Source organism: Lithobates pipiens, unplaced genomic scaffold (assembly GCF_037356315.1).
Source record: "Lithobates pipiens isolate NorthernLeopardFrog02 unplaced genomic scaffold, aLitPip1_a1.2 Scaffold_25, whole genome shotgun sequence".
In the NCBI taxonomy this organism is placed as follows: Eukaryota; Metazoa; Chordata; class Amphibia; order Anura; family Ranidae; genus Lithobates; species Lithobates pipiens.
Window position 1 is genome coordinate 206,741,240 of NW_027507787.1, and position 20,000 is coordinate 206,761,239.

At 43.9% G+C, this 20,000-nt stretch overlaps 2 protein-coding genes across 4 annotated transcripts in view; one reads left to right on the forward strand and one right to left on the reverse strand.

Moving 5' to 3' along the window:
• The window catches only part of DHX32 (DEAH-box helicase 32 (putative)), a 196,964-nt gene extending 188,579 nt beyond the window's left edge, over positions 1-8,385 (reverse strand). The window contains exon 1 of one of the 3 annotated variants that reach the window (XM_077455499.1): positions 8,225-8,385. Coding sequence is in view for 1 of the 3 variants with exons in the window: in XM_077455501.1 (XP_077311627.1) it covers positions 8,225-8,305 (81 nt within the window). In the remaining 2 variants the exon portion in view is untranslated. Of the gene's footprint in view, positions 1-4,375; positions 4,480-8,224 lie in introns of those variants that run through there. The other 2 variants (XM_077455501.1, XM_077455500.1) reach the window with 2 other exon arrangements.
• Positions 4,433-20,000, forward strand: part of FANK1 (fibronectin type III and ankyrin repeat domains 1) — a 157,142-nt gene continuing 141,574 nt past the window's right edge. Inside the window, exon 1 of the mRNA XM_077455502.1 lies at positions 4,433-4,564. Within this exon, the coding sequence (XP_077311628.1) occupies positions 4,552-4,564 (13 nt within the window). The 5' untranslated portion in view covers positions 4,433-4,551. The remainder of the gene's footprint in view (positions 4,565-20,000) is intronic.

Here is a 20,000-nt window from a genome sequence, read left to right on the forward strand (position 1 = left end):
GATTACTGTATAAATGACAATGGTCCCAAAAATGTGTCAAAAATGTCCGATGGGTCCCCCACAATGTCGCAGTCACAATAAAAATTGCTGATCGCCGCCATTACTAGTAAAAAAAAAATAAAAAAAAAAAATAAATTATTAATAAAAATGCTATAAAACTATCCCTATTTTGTAAACGCTATAACTTTTGCGCAAACCAATCAATAATCGCTTATTGCGATTTTTTTACCAAAAATATGTAGAAGAATACGTATCGGCCTAAACTGAGGGAAAAATTTTTTTTATATATTTTTGGGGGATATTTATTATAACAAAAAGTAAAAAATAATGTGTTTTTTTCAAAATTGTCGCTCTATTTTTGTTTATAGCGCAAAAAATAAAAACCGCAGGGGTGATCAAATACCACCAAAAGAAAGCTCTATTTGTGGGAAAAAAAAGGACGTCAATTTTGTTTGGGAGCCCCGTCGCATGACCGCGCAATTGTCAGTTAAAGCGACGCAGTGCCGAATCGCAAAAAGTGGTCTGGTCTTTGACCAGCAAAATGGTCCGGTCTGCAAGTGGTTAAAGCATAACATGAGGGGGCTGGGTAATATGAAGGGGTCCAGATTATTATCTCAATTTATTAGAGGGTGAATACGGCCCTCCATGCATTCAAATACATTGAATCCGGCCTGAAGTGGAAAAAGGTTGCTGACCTCTGCTTTCACAGCCAGAGCAGTTTTTTTGCACAGGATTAAAAAAATCATTTAAGGCCTGAAGATTACATAAAATCCTCAAACGCTATTTTCTGAAAGCAGACACCTTAGAGAATAAAATAGTGTTAGTTCCATTTTTTTTTTTTGCCACACAATATTACCACAAAAGGTTTTTAGAAAAAAAAAAAAAAATAATAAAAAGTTCATTTTAGAGGGCACAAAACACAATAAAATTACCCAGTTTTTTGGTAAAATATAAAAGTTGAGGTTGCACCAAGTAAATAGATACCCACCATGTCAAACCTTAAACATGTCAGTACTCCATAGTTTCCATAGTCGAAGCTTTAAAGGCCCCCCAAGTGATCAGTTTAGTGTTACGAAGGAGGTCTGGTGCTAGAATTATTGCTCATTCCAGCGTGCAAGGCGTTATGCAACATGTGCATTAAACATCATCAACAAGCATCAACATTTGCGGGCGTAGGTGCCCCACCGCTTACTTTTGGAAGTGCGTATATGTGGGGGTGAAGGGGGGGGGTGTTTTATGTGCTTGGGCAGCTTGTTATGGGGGCACCCAAGCTGTGTCACAGGGGGGGGGCATGGGAAGCATTTGGGAGGCAGCAAAGGTGCCAGGAGGAAACTTCCTGTCACCATGGCGACCTGTCGCCTGGGGTTTTTCGAGCCCTGGGTTTAAGTATAACTAAAGGCAAAAAACGTTTATTTCAGTTCTGGATAGAGTGGAGAGGGATTAGAACATCTGTCAGTTTTTATTGCTGTCTACAGAGATTCACCCTCTCTATTTGTCCTGTCTACTAGCATCATTAAAAGCAAAAGTAAAAGATAATCCCATATTTTGGGTTGTCCCCAGAAAAGTCATAGAGGGGAAATCTTCCAATGGGAATGAACGCTCTGGTGAACTGTGGGGGGGTCCTCAAGAAATTCCCGTATTTCCTGTCATTTCCTATTTGGCTATGGGACAGGAAGTGAAGGAAAATCTCCGCAATGGGACACAAATGGCGAAACAAAAACATGACAGAGGTTATAACTCTCCCTTACTCGATCTAAAAAGGTTTAGCCAAAAGTTCTACTAAGTATAACTAAAGGCAAAACTTTTTTGTTTTGTTTTGGATAGAGTGGAGAGGGATTGGTTTTTATTGCTGTCTGTGCCCCCATTAGGGGGGAGATTTATCCTCTCCGTTTATGCTGTTTACCATTATCATGAAAGGCGAATGTAAAATAAAATACCAAAATTTTGGGTTGACTTCAGAACAGGACCGCCAAAAAAATTAATAAAAAAAAAGAAAAAAAAAATGAATAAAAGGAAGGAAAAAAAAAAGAAAAAAAAGAATAAAAAAAAAAAAAGAAAGAAAAGGAAGAATAAAAAAAAAAGAAAGGAAGAATAAAAAAAAAAGAAAGGAAGAATAAAAAAAAAAGAAAAAGAAAGGAAGAATAAAAAAAAAGAAAAAGAAAGGAAGAATAAAAAAAAAGAAAAAGAAAGGAAGAATAAAAAAAAAGAAAAAGAAAGGAAGAATAAAAAAAAAGAAAAAGAAAGGAAGAATAAAAAAAAAAGAAAAGGAAGAATAAAAAAAAAAGAAAAGGAAGAATAAAAAAAAAAGAAAAGGAAGAATAAAAAAAAAAGAAAAGGAAGAATAAAAAAAAAGGAAAGGAAGAATAAAAAAAAAGGAAAGGAAGAATAAAAAAAAAAGGAAAGGAAGAATAAAAAAAAAAGGAAAGGAAGAATAAAAAAAAAAGGAAAGGAAGAATAAAAAAAAAAAGGAAAGGAAGAATAAAAAAAAGGAAAGGAAGAATAAAAAAAAGGAAAGGAAGAATTAAAAAATGAACGAGGAAAAAAAAACTAAAAAGAAAGGAGGAAAAAAGAAAGGGAGGAAAGAAGAAAAAGAAGAAGAGGCTGAATACCCAGCACCCAGAAGTAGCCTGGGGATACAATGACAGCGACCGGCCAGCCGGCGAGGAATGCAACGGTTGCATTGCTGGAAGTCGGAGGTATTTTGTGGAGTTTAGATCTGCTCAAATAGCGATCACCAAAATAAATTGAGTACTTGCACTGATGTTCTAAATAAAAAAAATGATGTGAAAGTCGGAGGTCGGACAGCGAGAAGACCGGGGGGGGGGGGGGGGGGCTGTATTGCGTTCTGCTATCACACAATAAACTGCCATGCAACACTTTTATTTGCACATGATACGATAAACAAGCATGTGTACAGAAATTGGCGCAATGTTTTTCCCTGCATACTGATTTTTATTAACCCCCCCAAGGGGCATGGAAAGCATTTGGGAGGCAGCAAAGGTGCCAGGATGAAGCATGGTGACCTGTCGCCTGGGGTTTGTCGAGCCCTGGGTTAAAGTATAACTAAAGGCAAAAAACTTTTTTCCCTGCATACTGATTTTTATTAACCCCCCCAAGGGAATCTATTGTTTTTTAATGAGACAACCGGTCTGGTCAGCATGGAGATAAGGGAATCAGTAAACATTGTACAGCACTCCTAAGGACTATGCAGGACCTGCAAACATAATGAGTCGCTCTGGCTCCCCAATGTACAATTATTAACCACTTAAAGCCTGCCCTATAGTAGTTTTACTGCTACAGGGCGGCACCCCATAACACACACACATAATCCGACTCTCCCAGGTAGGGGGTACGCATGCACGCCAATGCCAGCTCCCTTTTACACAGCGGAAGCGAATTGGCATGTGTAAGTTACCAGACGTCCTCCGGCAACCCGCCGATCGTTAGGCAGAGAGACAGAACTGTGATCTGCCCATGTAAACAAAGCAGATCACCATTCTGACAAGAAGGAAAGGATGGAGTTTGTGTTCCTGTATTCCATCACTTCCTCTAGTAAAAGCCCCTCACACAGTATAGTAAAACACAGGCTTTGATCACACCCCTTCCCAGTCAGAGTCATTAGTACAGTGACAGTGCATAGGTTTTAGTACTGATCACTGTCACTGGTTCCCAAAAAAAAGTGTTGGAAGTGTCACAATGTTCATCACAATAAATCACAGTCCTGCTATAAGTCGCTGATTGCTGCCATTACTAGTAAAATAAATCAGTCAATCCCGTAGTTTGTAGACACGATAACTTTTTACGCAAACCAATCAATACACGCTTATCGGGATTTTTTTAAAACTAAAAGTATCTAGCAGAATACATATTGGTGATGAAGAAATTTGATTTTTTTTTCAATGTTTTATTGGATGCGTTTTATAGCAGAAAGTAAAAAATATTGTTTTTTTTTTGTTAAAATCGTTCTTTTTTTTGTTTTTAGCACAAAAAATAAACACTGCAGAGGTGATCAAATACCAAAGAAAGCTCTATTTGTGGGAAATAAAGGACGTCAATTTTGCTTGCATGGTCGTGCGACATTGCACCCAATGGTCAGTCAAAGTGACGCAGTGCCGAATCGCAAAAAGTGCTCTGGCCAGGGAGGGGGTAAATTCTTCCGGGGGCTGACGTGGTTAAAGTAATGCAGTGGTGCCGTATCGCAAAAAGAGTGGCCTGGTCATCTTTACCCCCCCTGGTAAATCTTCCAGAGGACAGGGGGTTAAGCCTGAACTAATCTCTTGAGCTCTACTGATCACTTGATCTCGAATTTTGGCACCAATGCAGCCATGCAGTGATCAGGCATGACACAGGACCCCTCCCCCTCCCATATACTTACTATACAGCCCGGTCTCAGTGCTCGGTGACGTCACTCCCCTCTTTCTGGAGCTCCGGGCTCCCGTCGGCCTCCTCTACCACGCGTCACCATAGCAACCCAATGTAAACACCGCTCTATGCTGCTTCCTAGGAGCCAAGCAAAACCGCATCCGCCAGGGACAGGCAGTACACGGCTACATGGAGGGCACAGGTAATACCGATCACACAGGAAATCATTCACCACCTACACAGGCTGGATAGCGGCTGTGCTGGGACCTGTAGTGCCTCTGAGGCTGGAATGGAGGGTTAGAAAAGTGAAAATAAAAAGGAAAAACCTTTATTTTCATTGTGGATTGAAGGTTATGGCCCTCAATACAAAGCCCTGTCAGGTTTTTTTTGTTGCCATCTGTGTCCTATTGGAGAGATTTCCCTTCACTTCCTGTCCCATAGCCAAAACAGGAAGTGAGAGCAAATCACTGAAAATTAAGGGAAGCCCTGGTGTCCCCCATTGGAACATTTCCCCTCCATTCCTGTTCTGGCGACAACCCAAAATATGTGATTTTTTTCATTGATAACGGTCACCAGGACAAATAGGGGAAATCTCCCTAATGGGAACACAGACACCAATATAAATCTAGCAGGGGTTCTAATCCCGAAAAACATTTTGCGTTTAGTTCTACCTTAAGGCAGAGCTCTGCCGATTTAAAAATAAAAATTAAACTCAGCAGCTACAAATACTGCAGCTGCTGGCTTAAAATAAGGACACTTACCTGTCCAGGGCACCCGTGATGTCGACACTCGAAGCCGATCTGTCCTTCGGCTGGAAGCGCCGCCATCTTTGGTAAGGGAATCAGGAAGCGATTCTCTTCCTGGTTCCCTACTGCGCATACACGACTCGCGCTGCACCTTCCCACTGGTCCCTGCTGTCTTCCGGGACCTGTGTGTCTCCCAGAAGACAGCAGGTGGGCGGGTCCGGGGATATGGCGTAGATACCCGCGGGTGGCTTGGCAAGCTACGCCTGGAAGTGGGAGCAATATACCTGTATTAGACAGGTATCTGCTCCCCCTCCCACCCTGAAAGATGACAAAATGTGATGCGATTCAAAAAGAAGATGTTCCATTTTTGGGTGGAACTCTGCATTAAGGAATGTTGGAATGTCTGGGGAGACTTAAGGGGTTAGCTCACCTTTATAGAAGAAAAAAAAAAGGGGGTGAACTAAGACCAGACCGCCTCCTCACCCTCCTTGTCCCTGCTGTACTTACCTCCGGAGGTTGCTGAGCTATCAGTATCCCTGCAGTCGCTCTGGGGATTTGAAATCTCTGATCTTCTCAATTAGCACTTCCAGGTCAGGCCAGAAGGATTCTGATTGGACAGTGCCATCAATGTGCAGCTGCAGGGGTACTGACCACAACCCAGGAGGTAAGTACAGCAGGGACCCGGTGTTGATTCAGCTTTTCTGTAAAAGGTGAATTAACTCTTAAGCTTCACTAAACCGAAACTTGGCGGAGAGCGAGCTTTCCCACGAGCCCTTGGCGAAGCGAGCTCTTCGATGAGCCCTTGGCGGAGCTTTGATGAGGCTTCAAGCTAGCTTTGCCATAGATTTCTATGGAGGCTTTCAAGCACCACAAAAGCTACATGGGGTATAATTTTTGAAGCCAAAAGCAAGGTGTAAACAGGACTGTAAGCTAAACATTTTATTTAGTGACAGGACCTTTGACTGCCATTCAGAGAGCTTTAAACAAAGCCTTTCCGAAGCCTTGTTTTGAAGCAAGTGTAAACGAGCCATTAATGTGTGTTGAAGCTGAAGCAAGTGTAAATGAGCCCTCAAAGTCTGGACAGACCCGAAAATAGTAAATACTTTTCTACTGCTTATATGGCCATTGGTGACCCCCGTTGCAGAGATTTACCGAGATTTACCCCCACTTCCTGTGTCTGTGATAGGAGGGCAGGAAATGAAGGGGGTTGTTGTAATCAGAACAGGAAGTCACCAAATGGAATGCCCGTCTGACTCAAACCTTCCTCAAGTTTTTTTACTAAAAACAAAGTTGCAATTTCTTGTTAAAAAAACAAAGTTGCAGTTTGTGCTCACGATAGGTTTTCTCTCACTTCCTGTCTGGACAGGAAGTGAGGGGTGAAATATTCCCAAAGCACACATTCCTGGAAAAGGCTATAAAAAGGTAGGTGGGTGCTTCAGTGAACACCGTTTGGGCACAAATTTAAGTGATCTGGTCACCAGAGCTGTGATATTTCCCCTGCACGGTAAAAATGCCAGCCCACCCCGTGTCATATTCAACTGGCAGCACCAAACACAACATATTGAAGTGACTGCGGCCCGCAGTCAGACAATTGGTTGCAGTGCAGTATTCAGCCTGTTCACTTGTCAAAAGCAGTAGAGCAAATATAACAAGCATTTGGGAGGTGGAAGAATTACCTCATGAATTCCTGTCAGCTGCGCCTGCACCACTCTGGGAAAAGTGATCCACTGCAAATCACTCTCCACAGAGCGACACGGGTGTACACAAGCCCTCGTAGCTGAGGCACATGGGTGCGTTTTGGCGTACACCTCCAGAATTCATGGTCTTTCCACACCCAGGAGTCACAGCTGTGGCCAGCAGCCCATACAAATCAATGACAGGCTGACACATGCTGCTGCAGCTGTACATCTATAAGCCCTGGCTTATCCTGGAGCGGCTTTGAAATTGCGCTATTTTAGTGAGATTTCAAAGCTGCAATGAAATGAGAAAAAAAGCAGTGCAGGAACCTTTTTCATAAAACGCTGCAACATAGTTCCTTTGCCGGCAATTGTTATGCGATTTGGAACTGTCAAATTGCATTGGTGTGAACAAGGGTTTATGGGACGCCTGAGCTCATCCTTACTGGTGATTAAGGATGAGCTCCAGCGTGTTCGCATACAGCACGTGCAGAGCCCGCCAGGAAGTTGGCACAGTGCTGCGCTAATCACAGGAAGTGAGAAATTTCTCGATCTCTGCAGCCACGATTCGGGGCAATGTCTCACTGCCTGTGATTAGTGCAGCGAAGTGCCGACTTCCTGGCAGGCTCTGCACTTGCTGTATGTGAACACGCCGGCGCTCATCCCTACTGGTGATTAGCGCTAGGGTTGCCACCTCATCCCTTTAAACCCGAACACATAAGAATTACACAGGTTCTGTGGCTAATTAAGGTGGTAATTAAACTCGCTTGGTGCCTTATCTGCATTAAATTATCCTCAGAACCCTTGTAATTCATATGTGTTGATGAGGTGGCAACCCTAATTAACGCTCAGCAGTGCCGTCTTCCTGGCGGGCGCTACATGTACGGTTTGCGACGCGCCTGAGCTCATCCTTACTGGCGATTTAAACTGGGAACTTTCTTTAGTTTTGTTTTGCATGTCTCCCATTCCTCTGAAGCCTGATCCGTGTTTGGATTGCTCTTCAAAGGCTGACAGGCATCGGGAAAGTAATGTGATGCCACCTCACTGCCTGTTTTAACCCAATTTTTTGGGCAACAAACGCTGTTGTGGGGGTGTTTGCGGCGCTTTGCTTGAGTATGTAGTGTTTAGTGGGCTCGCCAATCGCTACATGTCAAGGTAACTGTGCTGCAGGCATGAAGCATTGCGATCATCACATGTAAACAAAAACAAATGCCACGGTCTTCTGCCTATTGAAACTTAAGTGGGGGGTCAGCTGGCAAAAACGCAACTTTACCGTGCATTTTTTTTTCCCCAACTACACATCTAAATGAAAAGTAACTGCACATCCCAGTGATTACCCACCTACAGGACACATAAACGTCCGGACTCTCCCACTTGTGACTCAGCAGCCATTGGCGTGTTCCCAGTATTATACAGATGGAATGAAAGGATGAACGTTACCTGTGGTGATGAGTGTTGCAGACCTGGCAGTGGCGTTGCTCTGTGGATTTGTAGATGGGGGGGAGGAGGAGAATCCGGCATGGCTTGTAGGAAAGATCTGTGACACTTGGCAAACAGCTGAGGGGAGGGTCTGCTGTGATTATTACAGGCTCAGGCTTGTCCTGATCTCCCAACGTGGAAAGGAAACTCCGACTGCCTGGCAGATTATCGGAACTACTGCGTGTTGTATCTGCATTGATCGCAAATGGCCGTATTCTATCAAATCTCATTTTCCCCATAACATTTTGAATTTTTTAGGGCCCATTTACATTTTGTGCGGTACATTATGTCACATAACGTTGCATTAGGTGGCTCCTTGAAATCAATGGGCTTCAGAAGCACAAAAATGTGACCATAATCGCTGAAGGAGCGACTACCTGCAAGTAAGAATGAGCTCAGGCGTGTTCGCAACCCGCACGTGTAGAGCCTAGGGTTGCCACCTCATTCCTTTAAACCCGAACACATATGAATTACACAGGTTCTGAAGGCTCATTTAATGCAGACAAGGCAACAAGCGAGTTTAATTACCACCTTAAAGTGGTGTTGCACAGAAAAAAATAAAAATAAATTATATTTAGAAAAATCTTTTTTTAAAACTCACCTCTCAATGCCTGTTGCTAGGGGGTCCCTCGTAATCTGCCTCCTTCAGTGCCCGGGCTGGTGACATCACTTCCCCTCAGCACAGGAAGGGCTCAGCTCTGCCCCCTCCCTTCTGTCAGTCATCTGGGACACGTGACAGGTCCCCTACCAGTGTGACATTTACATGGTAATCAGTGCATTTTTATAGCACCGATCACTGTATAAATGTCAAAGGTCCCAAAAAAGTGTCAAAAGTGGCCAATCTGCTGGCCGCAATGTCGCAGTCCCATTCAAAATCGCAGATTGCTGCCATTATTGTCGCTCTTTTTTTTGTTTATAGCGCAAAAAATAAAAACCACAGAGGTGATCAGATACCATCAAAAGAAAACTCTATTTGTGGGGAAAAAGAATGTCAATTTTATTTGGGTACAGTGTCGCATGACTGAGCAATTGTCAGTTAAATCAACGTAGTACCATATTGCAAAAAATTACCTGGTAATTAAGGGGGACATTTTTCCGGTCCTTAAGTGGTGAAGTTAATGGCACTCCAGCAGTAGTGCATGCACTACTTTTGGTGCAGTTTCAGCCCATTCAAAATGAATAGGCTGGAATGGCAAGGCACAGAACTGCATGTGAATTCGCACAGGAACACATGCGATTCCTGGTGTGTACTGGCCCTCACAAAGCATTTGCAGTGCTTTTAGCGAGCTTTGTACTAGCAGTTTGTAAGTGTTGTGCACAGAATGTAATGGGAGTGCTGGCTGTCACTTACTGCCTCCTCACTTGCTTGTTAGAGCGTCACGATTCTGGCCAAAATGAGAATCACAATTTTGTTGCTTAGAATAAAGATTACAATCTTTCATATTATAGAAAAAAATTGGGCTAACTTTACTGTTTTTTTTTAAAATTCATTAAAGTGTATTTTTTTTTCCAAAATAATTGCATATGAAAGACCGCTGCGCAAATACTGTGTGACATAATATATTGCAACAACAACCATTTTATTTTCTAGGGTCTCTGCTAAATATATATATATATATTATTATGTTTGAGGGGTTCTAAGTAATTTTCTAGCAAAAAAATACTTATTTTAACTTGAAACCAACAAGTGTCAGAAAAAGGTTTAGTCTTTAAGCGGTTAAGCTGACCTCATTTAGGCCCCTTTCACACGGGATGGATCAGTGATGATCCGCTTGCTCAGCGGTGATCGCTCCGTTGTCCCCGCTGAGCCGGCGGCGGACATGATCTCTGCACACTGTGCAGGGACCGCCCTGTCAGCTCTCCGCTCTCCTCTATGGGGGATCGGATGAGCACGGACCTTCTGTCCGCGTTCATCCGATCCGCTCTGCAGATGGATAGAAAAATAGGATTTTCCTCCATCTGCAGAATCGGACAATAGCGGAGGCGGACGATAGTAGGTGTCTGCAGATGTTTATCCACAGACACCCGCTATCCCATAGGAATACATGTATGTCCGTATTTCATCCACAAACGGATGGATGAAATACAGACATAATTTCCGCATGTGTGAAAGGGGCCTTACAGACTGACCTTCATTCCTTTGGTCTAAATAAACAAAACGTTACAATGTTTATAGTTAGCTCTGGCTGAGGAAGGTTGTGAAACTTGTCAGACTGCCTTTTTGACAGCTATAGGCTTGAGCAGAGAACTCTGCATAGAATCGGGAAAATGCTTTGTTAGGGCCGGTTCACACTATTGCGATGTGAGGACCCTGCGAATCAACTGCGTGTTCCCGCATCACACCCGTAACGCACGGCAGTTCACACTGCCATATGCAAACTGCTGGGGAGTGTCATTATATGTTAACGACACCCCCATTTCAGCTCGCATATCGCACTGCGAACTGACAGTTCGGACATGAATCGGATCGCATATGTGTGAACACACATGCAATCTGATTCTGGTCCGAACAGAAAAAAGGGTCCTATCTGTATGACTGACTTCGCACCCGCACAGACATTGCATGCACTGTGAACAGCAGTGCGATGCAAATTACATACAATGTCTGCCATCGCAATAGTGTGAACCGGCCCTAAAAGTGGACCTTCAGTCATTTTTTTCATCTATTAAATCTTCTGCCCTTGTTGTTGTTTTGACTTTGCATAGTAAAACATATTTTTTTCCCTCTCACTCTTGTGAGAGTTTGCCAGGAAGGGAGAGGGGATGAGTCATAAGAGGGCCAATGAGAGCTGGAAGTGTGCCTCTGTGTAAATCCAGGAAGTGAACAAGCAGCAGTTTCAGCTGCCCACAGTTAAAATGGCTGCAGCCAGACTAAGCGGAGGGAGATTTCTGCGGCATATTTGGCAAATACAGAATCATAGTGTATATATAAAATAATATACAAAGTGGTTGGAGGGAAGCTTCAGAATGGCAGAGATATTTTTATTACAAATTATGTGAGCAGACTGCAGTTCCTCTTCAAGTACTTCTGACCTGAGACATTAGAATGTCCTGGTCTATGACTATAAACAGCGTCTGGGTCTCTTTCAGTCTCTTCAGAAGCACCTCTGCCATTTTGAGGTGTGCAATACCTCAAAATAGCCAAAAGGTACACAGTGGTCCTTTCACACAGGCTTGTTCTCAATTGATTTATATGATTTACAACCGTTCTTCAGGCATTTCTTCATCATTCATGTGTATATTGCGGATGAGAAGAGCTGTGGTGAGTCTCCTCAGAACACAGGTGAGGTGATGAGGTTCAGTCAGGTCACCTGTGAGGAGACACCAGGAAGTGACAGGACGGCCAGCATGGAGCCCAGGCACTGACCTCTCACTCAGCTCCTGTCTTCATTAATTTACTCTGCTGGAAGTGTGCCGTCACCAGAAATAAGGTAAATGGCAATAACGAGTCTTGGGTGCATTTATTCTATCTGTGTTATTAGAATGAGACGTATTTATAAGGCTCATTCACACCAGCAGTTGTTTAGCTGCATTTGGTGGTGCTGCTTAATGCAAGAGCAAGGCATTTTTCCTCAAATCCTAAGGTTTCCGGCTCACACCTGTGCAGTGAAAAGTAGCACATGGCGCATTTTTGCACAGAATGTTCCAATGCTCTGTAATGCATCGCAACACGCTACAGTGCATAAGAATACAAGTTAACAAATAAAGCGCAAACACTGCGATGCGCTTAAACAGTGCACTGCAACAAACACCAGCACATGCGCATTATGCACACAACAAACGTGCTGTGTGGTGTGGAAGAGGTCTAGTGTTAAGGGCTTATTTTAGAGGTTAAGGCTGGGTTCACATGAATGCGAATCAGATGCATTTTTAACTGCATCCAATTTGCATAACGTGATCGGCTTTCAATGCAGCCGGTTCACACATGTGCGGGGCAGCCGCGGCGTGATTTCAAAAAAGGGTCCTGTGCGTTTGTGAGTCTGGTTCTTGTGCGATTTCAGGTAAAAAACAAAAACAAAAAACACCTGAACTGGTGAACAGAAACAAACCAGAATGCCGCAGCTGCATATATGTGAACTAGGGATGAGCTCAGGCGTGTTCACATGGTCCATGTGCAGAGCCCGCCAGGAAGTTGGCGCAGCACTGCGCTAATCACAGGCAGTGAGACATTGCCTGATCTCTGCAACCGCACATTGGGGCAATGTCTCACTGCCTGTGATTAGTGCAGTGCTGCGCCGATCTCCTTGCGGGCTCTGCACGTGGACCATGCGAACACGCCTGAGCTCATCCCTAATGTGAACCCATCCTTATGCCCGCTACACACAGTGGGATTTTCAGATGAATGATCGTCCATTTTTTATTTTTTTTGCATGCTAATCTCAGATTGAATCCGAGTTTACTAAAGTCATGAAAACTCTCGTACAATAGAATAAAAAATCGGAAATGTGTTGTAATGCATTTGTATTGCATTTTCGAACAACAGCTGTACTGATTAAACGAAAATCATACGATCTGGCATCGTACAGAAATGTTTTTCGTGCATGTCCGAACATATAATATCGGAAAAACTGTTCTGATCGGCTCTCGAAAGCTCTGTACTAACGATCAGATTATCGTACGATCGCTCCGAAATCGTCATTTTTCGTACGATTTTCTAATCATGTGTACCGAGCGTTAAGCCTGGTACATGCAATGAGATTATCGGACGGATAATCGTCTGTTTTTTGTTGCATGCTAGTCTCATATTGAAAGTGAAGAGGTACAAGAATTCTCCTAAATTGAGTAACGACAGATTACAATTTCGGAAGTGATATAACGTGTTGAGTTTTTTTGTAATGTATTCTTTTGTTTCCGAGCATGCGTAATCTTGCTCTTACGATTTTTTTTCAGGCGAGCACTGTATTAATTAAACGAAAATCCGACATTGTGTTCACGTACAATAACAATTTTATAGCATGCACCTTCAGGTTTTGTTGTCCAAAAGTCAGAACCGGCTATTAAAAGCACTTTATGAATGATCTAATAATCGGCCAATCGTTCGCTGTACGAAATTTTACTTCCTATTTTCATATTGTGTGTACAGCCCCCAGGATAATTTTATGAGTCTCTTCACATTTGAACATTGCATCCGAGCCGAGTCACAACTCTCCGTATCCATTCAGACATGGATCTGCGTCCTGGCCCCCGCCCCCTCTCTCTCCTGATTGGCTGACTAACTTTGACGGCAGCAGGAGCCAATGGCGCCACTGCTGTGTTTCAGCCAATCAGGAGGGAGAGACTCAGACAGCCGAGACGTTTGTGGACATTGCTGGACAGAGATGGACCTCAGGTAAGTATTAGGAGGCGCTGCTACACAGAGAAGGCTTTTTATCTTAAAGGAATAAAATGCAAAACCTTGCCACCCGCCATATAGCAAAATGATGTTGGCAAAGTGGTTGTGTTATCCTGTTATCATATGATGTCTTTCAGGATAGCAAGCCACTCTGCACCCCAGAGGACGCGCATTACGGCAATTGTTGTTGCGGTGTGTAGGTCTGACACACCGCAACTCCGATCTAGGTAAAGAGTCTCTGTCAGATGCGAGTAGAGGAGAGCCGATCGCCTGCTTTTCTGACAGGAGGGGGGGGGGGCTCTGGCCACCTTGGATGGCAATCAGTGCCAAACAATAATGCCTGCCAATCAGTGATGCCCATCAGTGTACATCAGTGCCCTTCCGTGCTGCCTTTCAGTGCCCATCAGTGCCATCTCATTGGTGCCACCTCATCGGTGCCCATCAGTGCTGCCTTATCAGTGCAGCCTCATCAGTGAAGGAGAAAACTTACTTATTTACAAAGTTTTGTAACAGAAACAAAAAAGAAAATTATTTTTTCAAAATTTCCGGTCTTTTTTTAATTTTTTTTAATTTATTTAGCAGCAAAAAAAAATCCCAGAGGTGATCAAATACCAACAAAAGAAAGCTCTATTTGTAAAAACAAAATGATAAAAATTTAGTTTGGGTACAGTGTAGCATGACCATGCAATTGTCATTCAAAGTGCGACAGCACTGAAAATTGGTCTGGGCAGGAAGGTGTATAAGGGCCCTTTATTTAAGTGGTTAAAAATGCTTCTTTTAGGGGCATCTGTTCTTATTTGTAACTTTTCTGTTTTGCCTCTAAATGCCCCCTCCTTGTTAGCCTATGTCTCCATGCACACATAGGCATTTAGAGGCATACACATGCAGCAGAAAAAAAAACATTGCCGGCACATCCAGGAGCAACAGTATTTTGGCAGTAAAAATGCTTAACACGTCTAAAAGCCTAAACGTGCATTATCACTAGGTATGCTTTAACATCAATTAAATTCAATGGCCAGAATAATAGTAATGTATCTTTACATTTACATTCAGACCAAACTGTTAAGAAAAAGTGACATGGATTGAAAGTGTAATAATAAAAAAAATAAAAAAATATTCAGATATTCTGGTTTAACCACTTTCAGACCGGACCATTTTGCTGGTAAATGACCAGAGGTCTTTTTACACTTTGGCACTGCGCTGCTTTAACTGGTAATTGCGCGGTCATGCAATGTTGTACCCAAACAAAATTTGCGTCCTTTTCTTCCCACAAATAGAGCTTTCTTTTGATGGTATTTGATTGCCTCTGCGATTTTTATTTTTTGCGATATAAACGTAAAAAGACCGCAAATTTTGAAAAAAAATGATATTTTCTACTTTTTGTTATTAGAAAAATCCAATAAACTCAATTTTAGTCATACATTTAGGACAAAATGTATTCAGCCACATGTCTTTGGTAAAAAAAAAGTCAATAATTGTATATTTATTGGTTTGCGCAAAAGTTGTCACATCTACAAACTAAGGTACGTTTTCTGGAATTTACGCAGCTTTTAGTTTACGACTGCCTATCTCATTTCTTGAGGTGCTAAAATGACAGGGCAGTACAAAACCCCCCCAAATGACCCCATTTTGGAAAGTAGACCCCCTAAGGAAATTGATAAGAGGCATGTTGAGCCCATTGAATATTTTATTTTTTTGCCTCAAGCGATTGAATAATGACAAAAAAAAAATTTTTTTTTTTTTTTTACACAAAGTTGTCACTAAATGATATATTGCTCACACATGCTATGGGCGTATGTGAAATGACACCCCAAAATAAATTCTGCTGCTTCTCCTGAGTACGGGGATACCACATATGTGGGACTTTTTGGGAGCCTAGCCGCGTACAGGGCCCCGAAAACCAAGCACCGCCTTCAGGCTTTCTAAGGGCGTCAATTTTTGATTTCACGCCTCACTACCTATTACAGTTTTGAAGGCCATAAAATGCCAAGATGGCACAAAACCCCCACAAATGACCCCATTTTAGAAAGTAGACACCCCAAGCTATTTGCTGAGAGGCATGTTGAGTCCATGGAATATTTTATATTTTGCCACAAGTTGCGGGAAAATTACAAACTTTTTTTTTTTTTTTTTTTTTTCACAAAGTTGTCACTAAATGATATATTGCTCATGCATGCCATGGGCATATGTGAAATGACACCCCAAAATAAATTCTGCTGCTTCTCCTGAGTACGGGGATACCACATATGTGGGACTTTTTGGGAGCCTAGCCGCGTACGGGGCCCCGAAAACCAAGCACCGCCTTCAGGCTTTCTAAGGGCGTAATTTTTTGAGTTCACTTCTCACTACCTATTACAGTTTTGAAGGCCATAAAATGCCAAGATGGCACAAAACCCCCACAAATGACCCCATTTTAGAAAGTAGACACCCCAAGCTATTTGCTGAGAGGCATGTTGAGTCCATGGAATATTTTATATTTTGCCACAAGTTGCGGGAAAATTACAAACTTTTTTTTTTTTTCACAAAGTTGTCACTAAATGATATATTGCTCACGCATGCCATGGGCATATGTGAAATGACACCCCAAAATAAATTCTGCTGCTTCTCCTGAGTACGGGGATACCACATATGTGGGACTTTTTGGGAGCCTAGCCGCGTACGGGGCCCCAAAAACCAAGCACCGCCTTCAGGCTTTCTAAGGGCGTTACAGTTTTGAAGGCCATAAAATGCCAAGATGGCACAAACCCCCCCCCCCCCAAATGACCCCATTTTAGAAAGTAGACACCCCTAAATTTAGGGGTACACTAGTGAGACTAGGTAATAAATGGCGGGTGCCCTGAAACTATAAAAAAATAACTAACCAACCAGCGTCACCTGTAACAGTTATATGGTGATCACTGGTGAAAGGGTTAACTAGGGGGCAATCAGGGGGCTTTATGCGGTAGTATATGGGGGTCCCTGGCGCTATAAAAAGCTGCGGCGAACCTAAATACCTACCTGCCTAACTAGCGTCACCTGTGACACTAATACAGCGATCAGAAAAACGATCGCTTATTAGGCTGGGTTCACACTGGAGCGATGCGGGAACGCCACGAATGCGCGGCGGGTTCCCGCATCGCATGCCTCCCGGCGGCAGTTCACACTGCCCTATGCGAACTGCTGGGAGTGTCAGTGAAATGTTAATGACACCCCCAGATCAGTTCGCATATCGCAGTGCGATCTGCAAACTTGGATCGCATGGTGTGAACACCCATGCGATCCGATTCTGCTGCGGACCAAAAAAAGGGTCCCGTGCGAGTTTGCGGCGGGTGCGACACGAATTCAGCCATACTATCTGTATAGCTGAACTCGAATCGCACAGAGATCGGATGTGATTTGCACTGCAGTGCGGTGCGAATCACATCCGTTCTCATAAACCGCTGCAATGTGAACCCAGCCTTAGTGACACTGGCGACGGGGGGTGATCACGGGGTTAAACCTTTATTGGGGGGGTTAGGGGGGTACCTTAGAACTAAAGGGGGCTAACCCTAACTGCCCTAACAGTTATTAGTCACAAATGACACCTGCCGGGTGATCAGGGGGTTAAACCTTTATTAGGTAATAAATGGCGGGTGCCCTGAAACTATAAAAAAATAACTAACCAACCAGCGTCACCTGTAACAGTTATATGGTGATCACTGGTGAAAGGGTTAACTAGGGGGCAATCAGGGGGCTTTATGCGGTAGTATATGGGGGTCCCTAGCGCTATAAAAAGCTGCGGCGAACCTAAATACCTACCTGCCTAACTAGCGTCACCTGTGACACTAATACGGCGATCAGAAAAATGATCGCTTATTAGGCTGGGTTCACACTGGAGCGATGCGGAAACGCCGCGAATCCGCGGCGGGTTCCCGCATCGCATGCCTCCCGGCGGCAGTTCACACTGCCCTATGCGAACTGCTGGGAGTGTCAGTGAAATGTTACTGACACCCCCAGATCAGTTCGCATATCGCAGTGCGATCTGCAAACTCGGATCGCATGGTGTGAACACCCATGCGATCCGATTCTGCTGCGGGCCAAAAAAAGGGTCCCGTGCGAATTTGCGGCGGGTGCGGCGGGTGTGGCGGGTGCGGCGGGTGCGGCGAATGGCTGAACTCGAATCGCACAGAGATCGGATGTGATTTGCACTGCAGTGCGGTGCGAATCACATTCGTTCTCATAAACCGCTGCAATGTGAACCCAGCCTTAGTGACACTGGCGACGGGGGGTGATCACGGGGTTAAACCTTTATTGGGGGGGTTAGGGGGGTACATTAGAACTAAAGGGGGCTAACCCTAACTGCCCTAACAGTTATTACAGTCACAAATGACACCAATGCAAAAAAAAAAAAAAAAAAAAAAAAAATGACATTGGTGTCACTGTGACTGGGGGGCAGGGGTAATTGGGGGGGTGATCGGGGGGTAAAGGGGGGGTGTGAGTGTGCCTGGCATGTTCTACTGTGTGTGGGATGTGTTGGTGCAACTCACTGATCCGCTCTCCTCCGTGTCGGAACGAAAAATACCGACACGGAGGAGAGAATACATCACTTCCTCTCCTGTGTTTACATTACAGGAGAGGAAGTGATGTCACCGGGGATTTCCATTCGTCGGGAGCGATCGCGAGGGGGTGGCCATGAATGAATGGCCGTCCCCTCGTCCGGGATCGCTCCCGAACGAAAACCGACCGCCGCAGGCACCGGGCGGGGGCCCGATCGGGCCCCCGACCCGCGGGAGGCAAAGGACGTACATATATGTGCTTATGCCTGCCCGTGCCATTCTGATGACGTAGATCGGCGTGAGGCGGTCGGCAAGTGGTTAAAAAAGCACTGGCCCGCATGGTGGGCTTGCCTCCACCCCACCAAAAAAAAAGATAAAGGTATTATTGTGGTCTCATCTGAGCACCACAAACCACAATTGTTATTTAATTTGTTTTTAATATTAAAAGCAAACTCGCCCATCCATTCATGTCTCCATGCTATATTTTGCTGAGAAGTCACTTTGAAAAACACCCCCCAGATATTTCTGGCTGTGGCCATCTGTGAAGGCAGATGAGTCGTGTAGCAATTACTTCTTGGCAACCATCTACACTTAACTTGGGCATGCAGATGGGGGGGGGGGGGGCGCATAGTGCTTAGCTGAAAAAGCCCCTCCCCCTGAAGACTCCTGGGATGTATGACCTCATTTGCCATTTGAATTATCACCATATGAACTTTTTTTCTTTATTTTTTATTTTTTCTTCTGGACTGTTTTAAACATAATTTTATTTGCACTTTATTTTTGCATCAATGCACTTTCATTCATAACTCATCACATAATGATCAGTTATGATATTTACTATTTTTTTTGAAAATGTATTTTTATTGTAAGATTCGACATTAACAGTGCATAACAGAGCCAATTGGGCATATCCATGCTCAATTACATAGCAAAAAAACAAACAAAAAAAAAACAAACGCACAATTTTATTCAACCTTACTAACTGAATAAAACAATAAAAACAACCTAGCTAAAATCAAGGCACTCTAAACTATCAAAAAGTTGGTACGCTCCAACCGCCCACGCAGGCTGAAAGATTCTTCTTGGCCACACTCCCTCTCAAACATCCTACAGAGCTAAAGGGATTGTAAACCCTCGTGTTTTTTTCACCTTCCTATGCATGAAGGTGAAAAAACACCTGGCAGTGACCGTCCCCCCCAGCCCCCCCCCCCCCAGTTTACTTACATGAGCTCCGAATTTCCCTCAGCGGAGACGCACAGACTCCCAGCTCTTGATTGGATACATTGATAGCAGCACAGGCATTGGCTCCCACTGCTGTCAATCAAATCCAAAGACGTAGGCACTGGGAGGCGGGGTCAAAATTTGTGTCTATGGACGCCAAATACTTGACTCGGGAGCACACCTGCAAGGTAACCCCCCCCCCCCCCCCCCCCCGAGAGCACTTATCCTAGGGCAGGGATACGCAATTAGCGGACCTCCAGCTGTTGCAAAACTGCAAGTCCCAGCATGCTTATGCGGACGACTTGATGTTTTCCCTTTCGAACCCGGCAATATCCCTCCCGAATCTCCTCAAGGAATTTGAGGAGTATGGTCGGATCTCTAACCTGAAAATTAACTACACTAAATCGGAGGCTATGGGAGTAGCACTTCCGCAAGCCGCCATGAACACACTCCACTCCAGTTTTAATTTTAAATGGACAACCGTGGCACTGACATATTTGGGGACCTTGATTCCTGCGAATCTAGACCACGTCTTTAAGCTTAATTTCCCACCCCTGTTGACTAGAACCCGCGCCCTGCTGGAGTCCTGGCATAAAGGCCTGCACTCCTGGTTTGGCAGGTGCAACCTCATCAAGATGTGCATCTTACCCAAATTTTTATATTTACTACA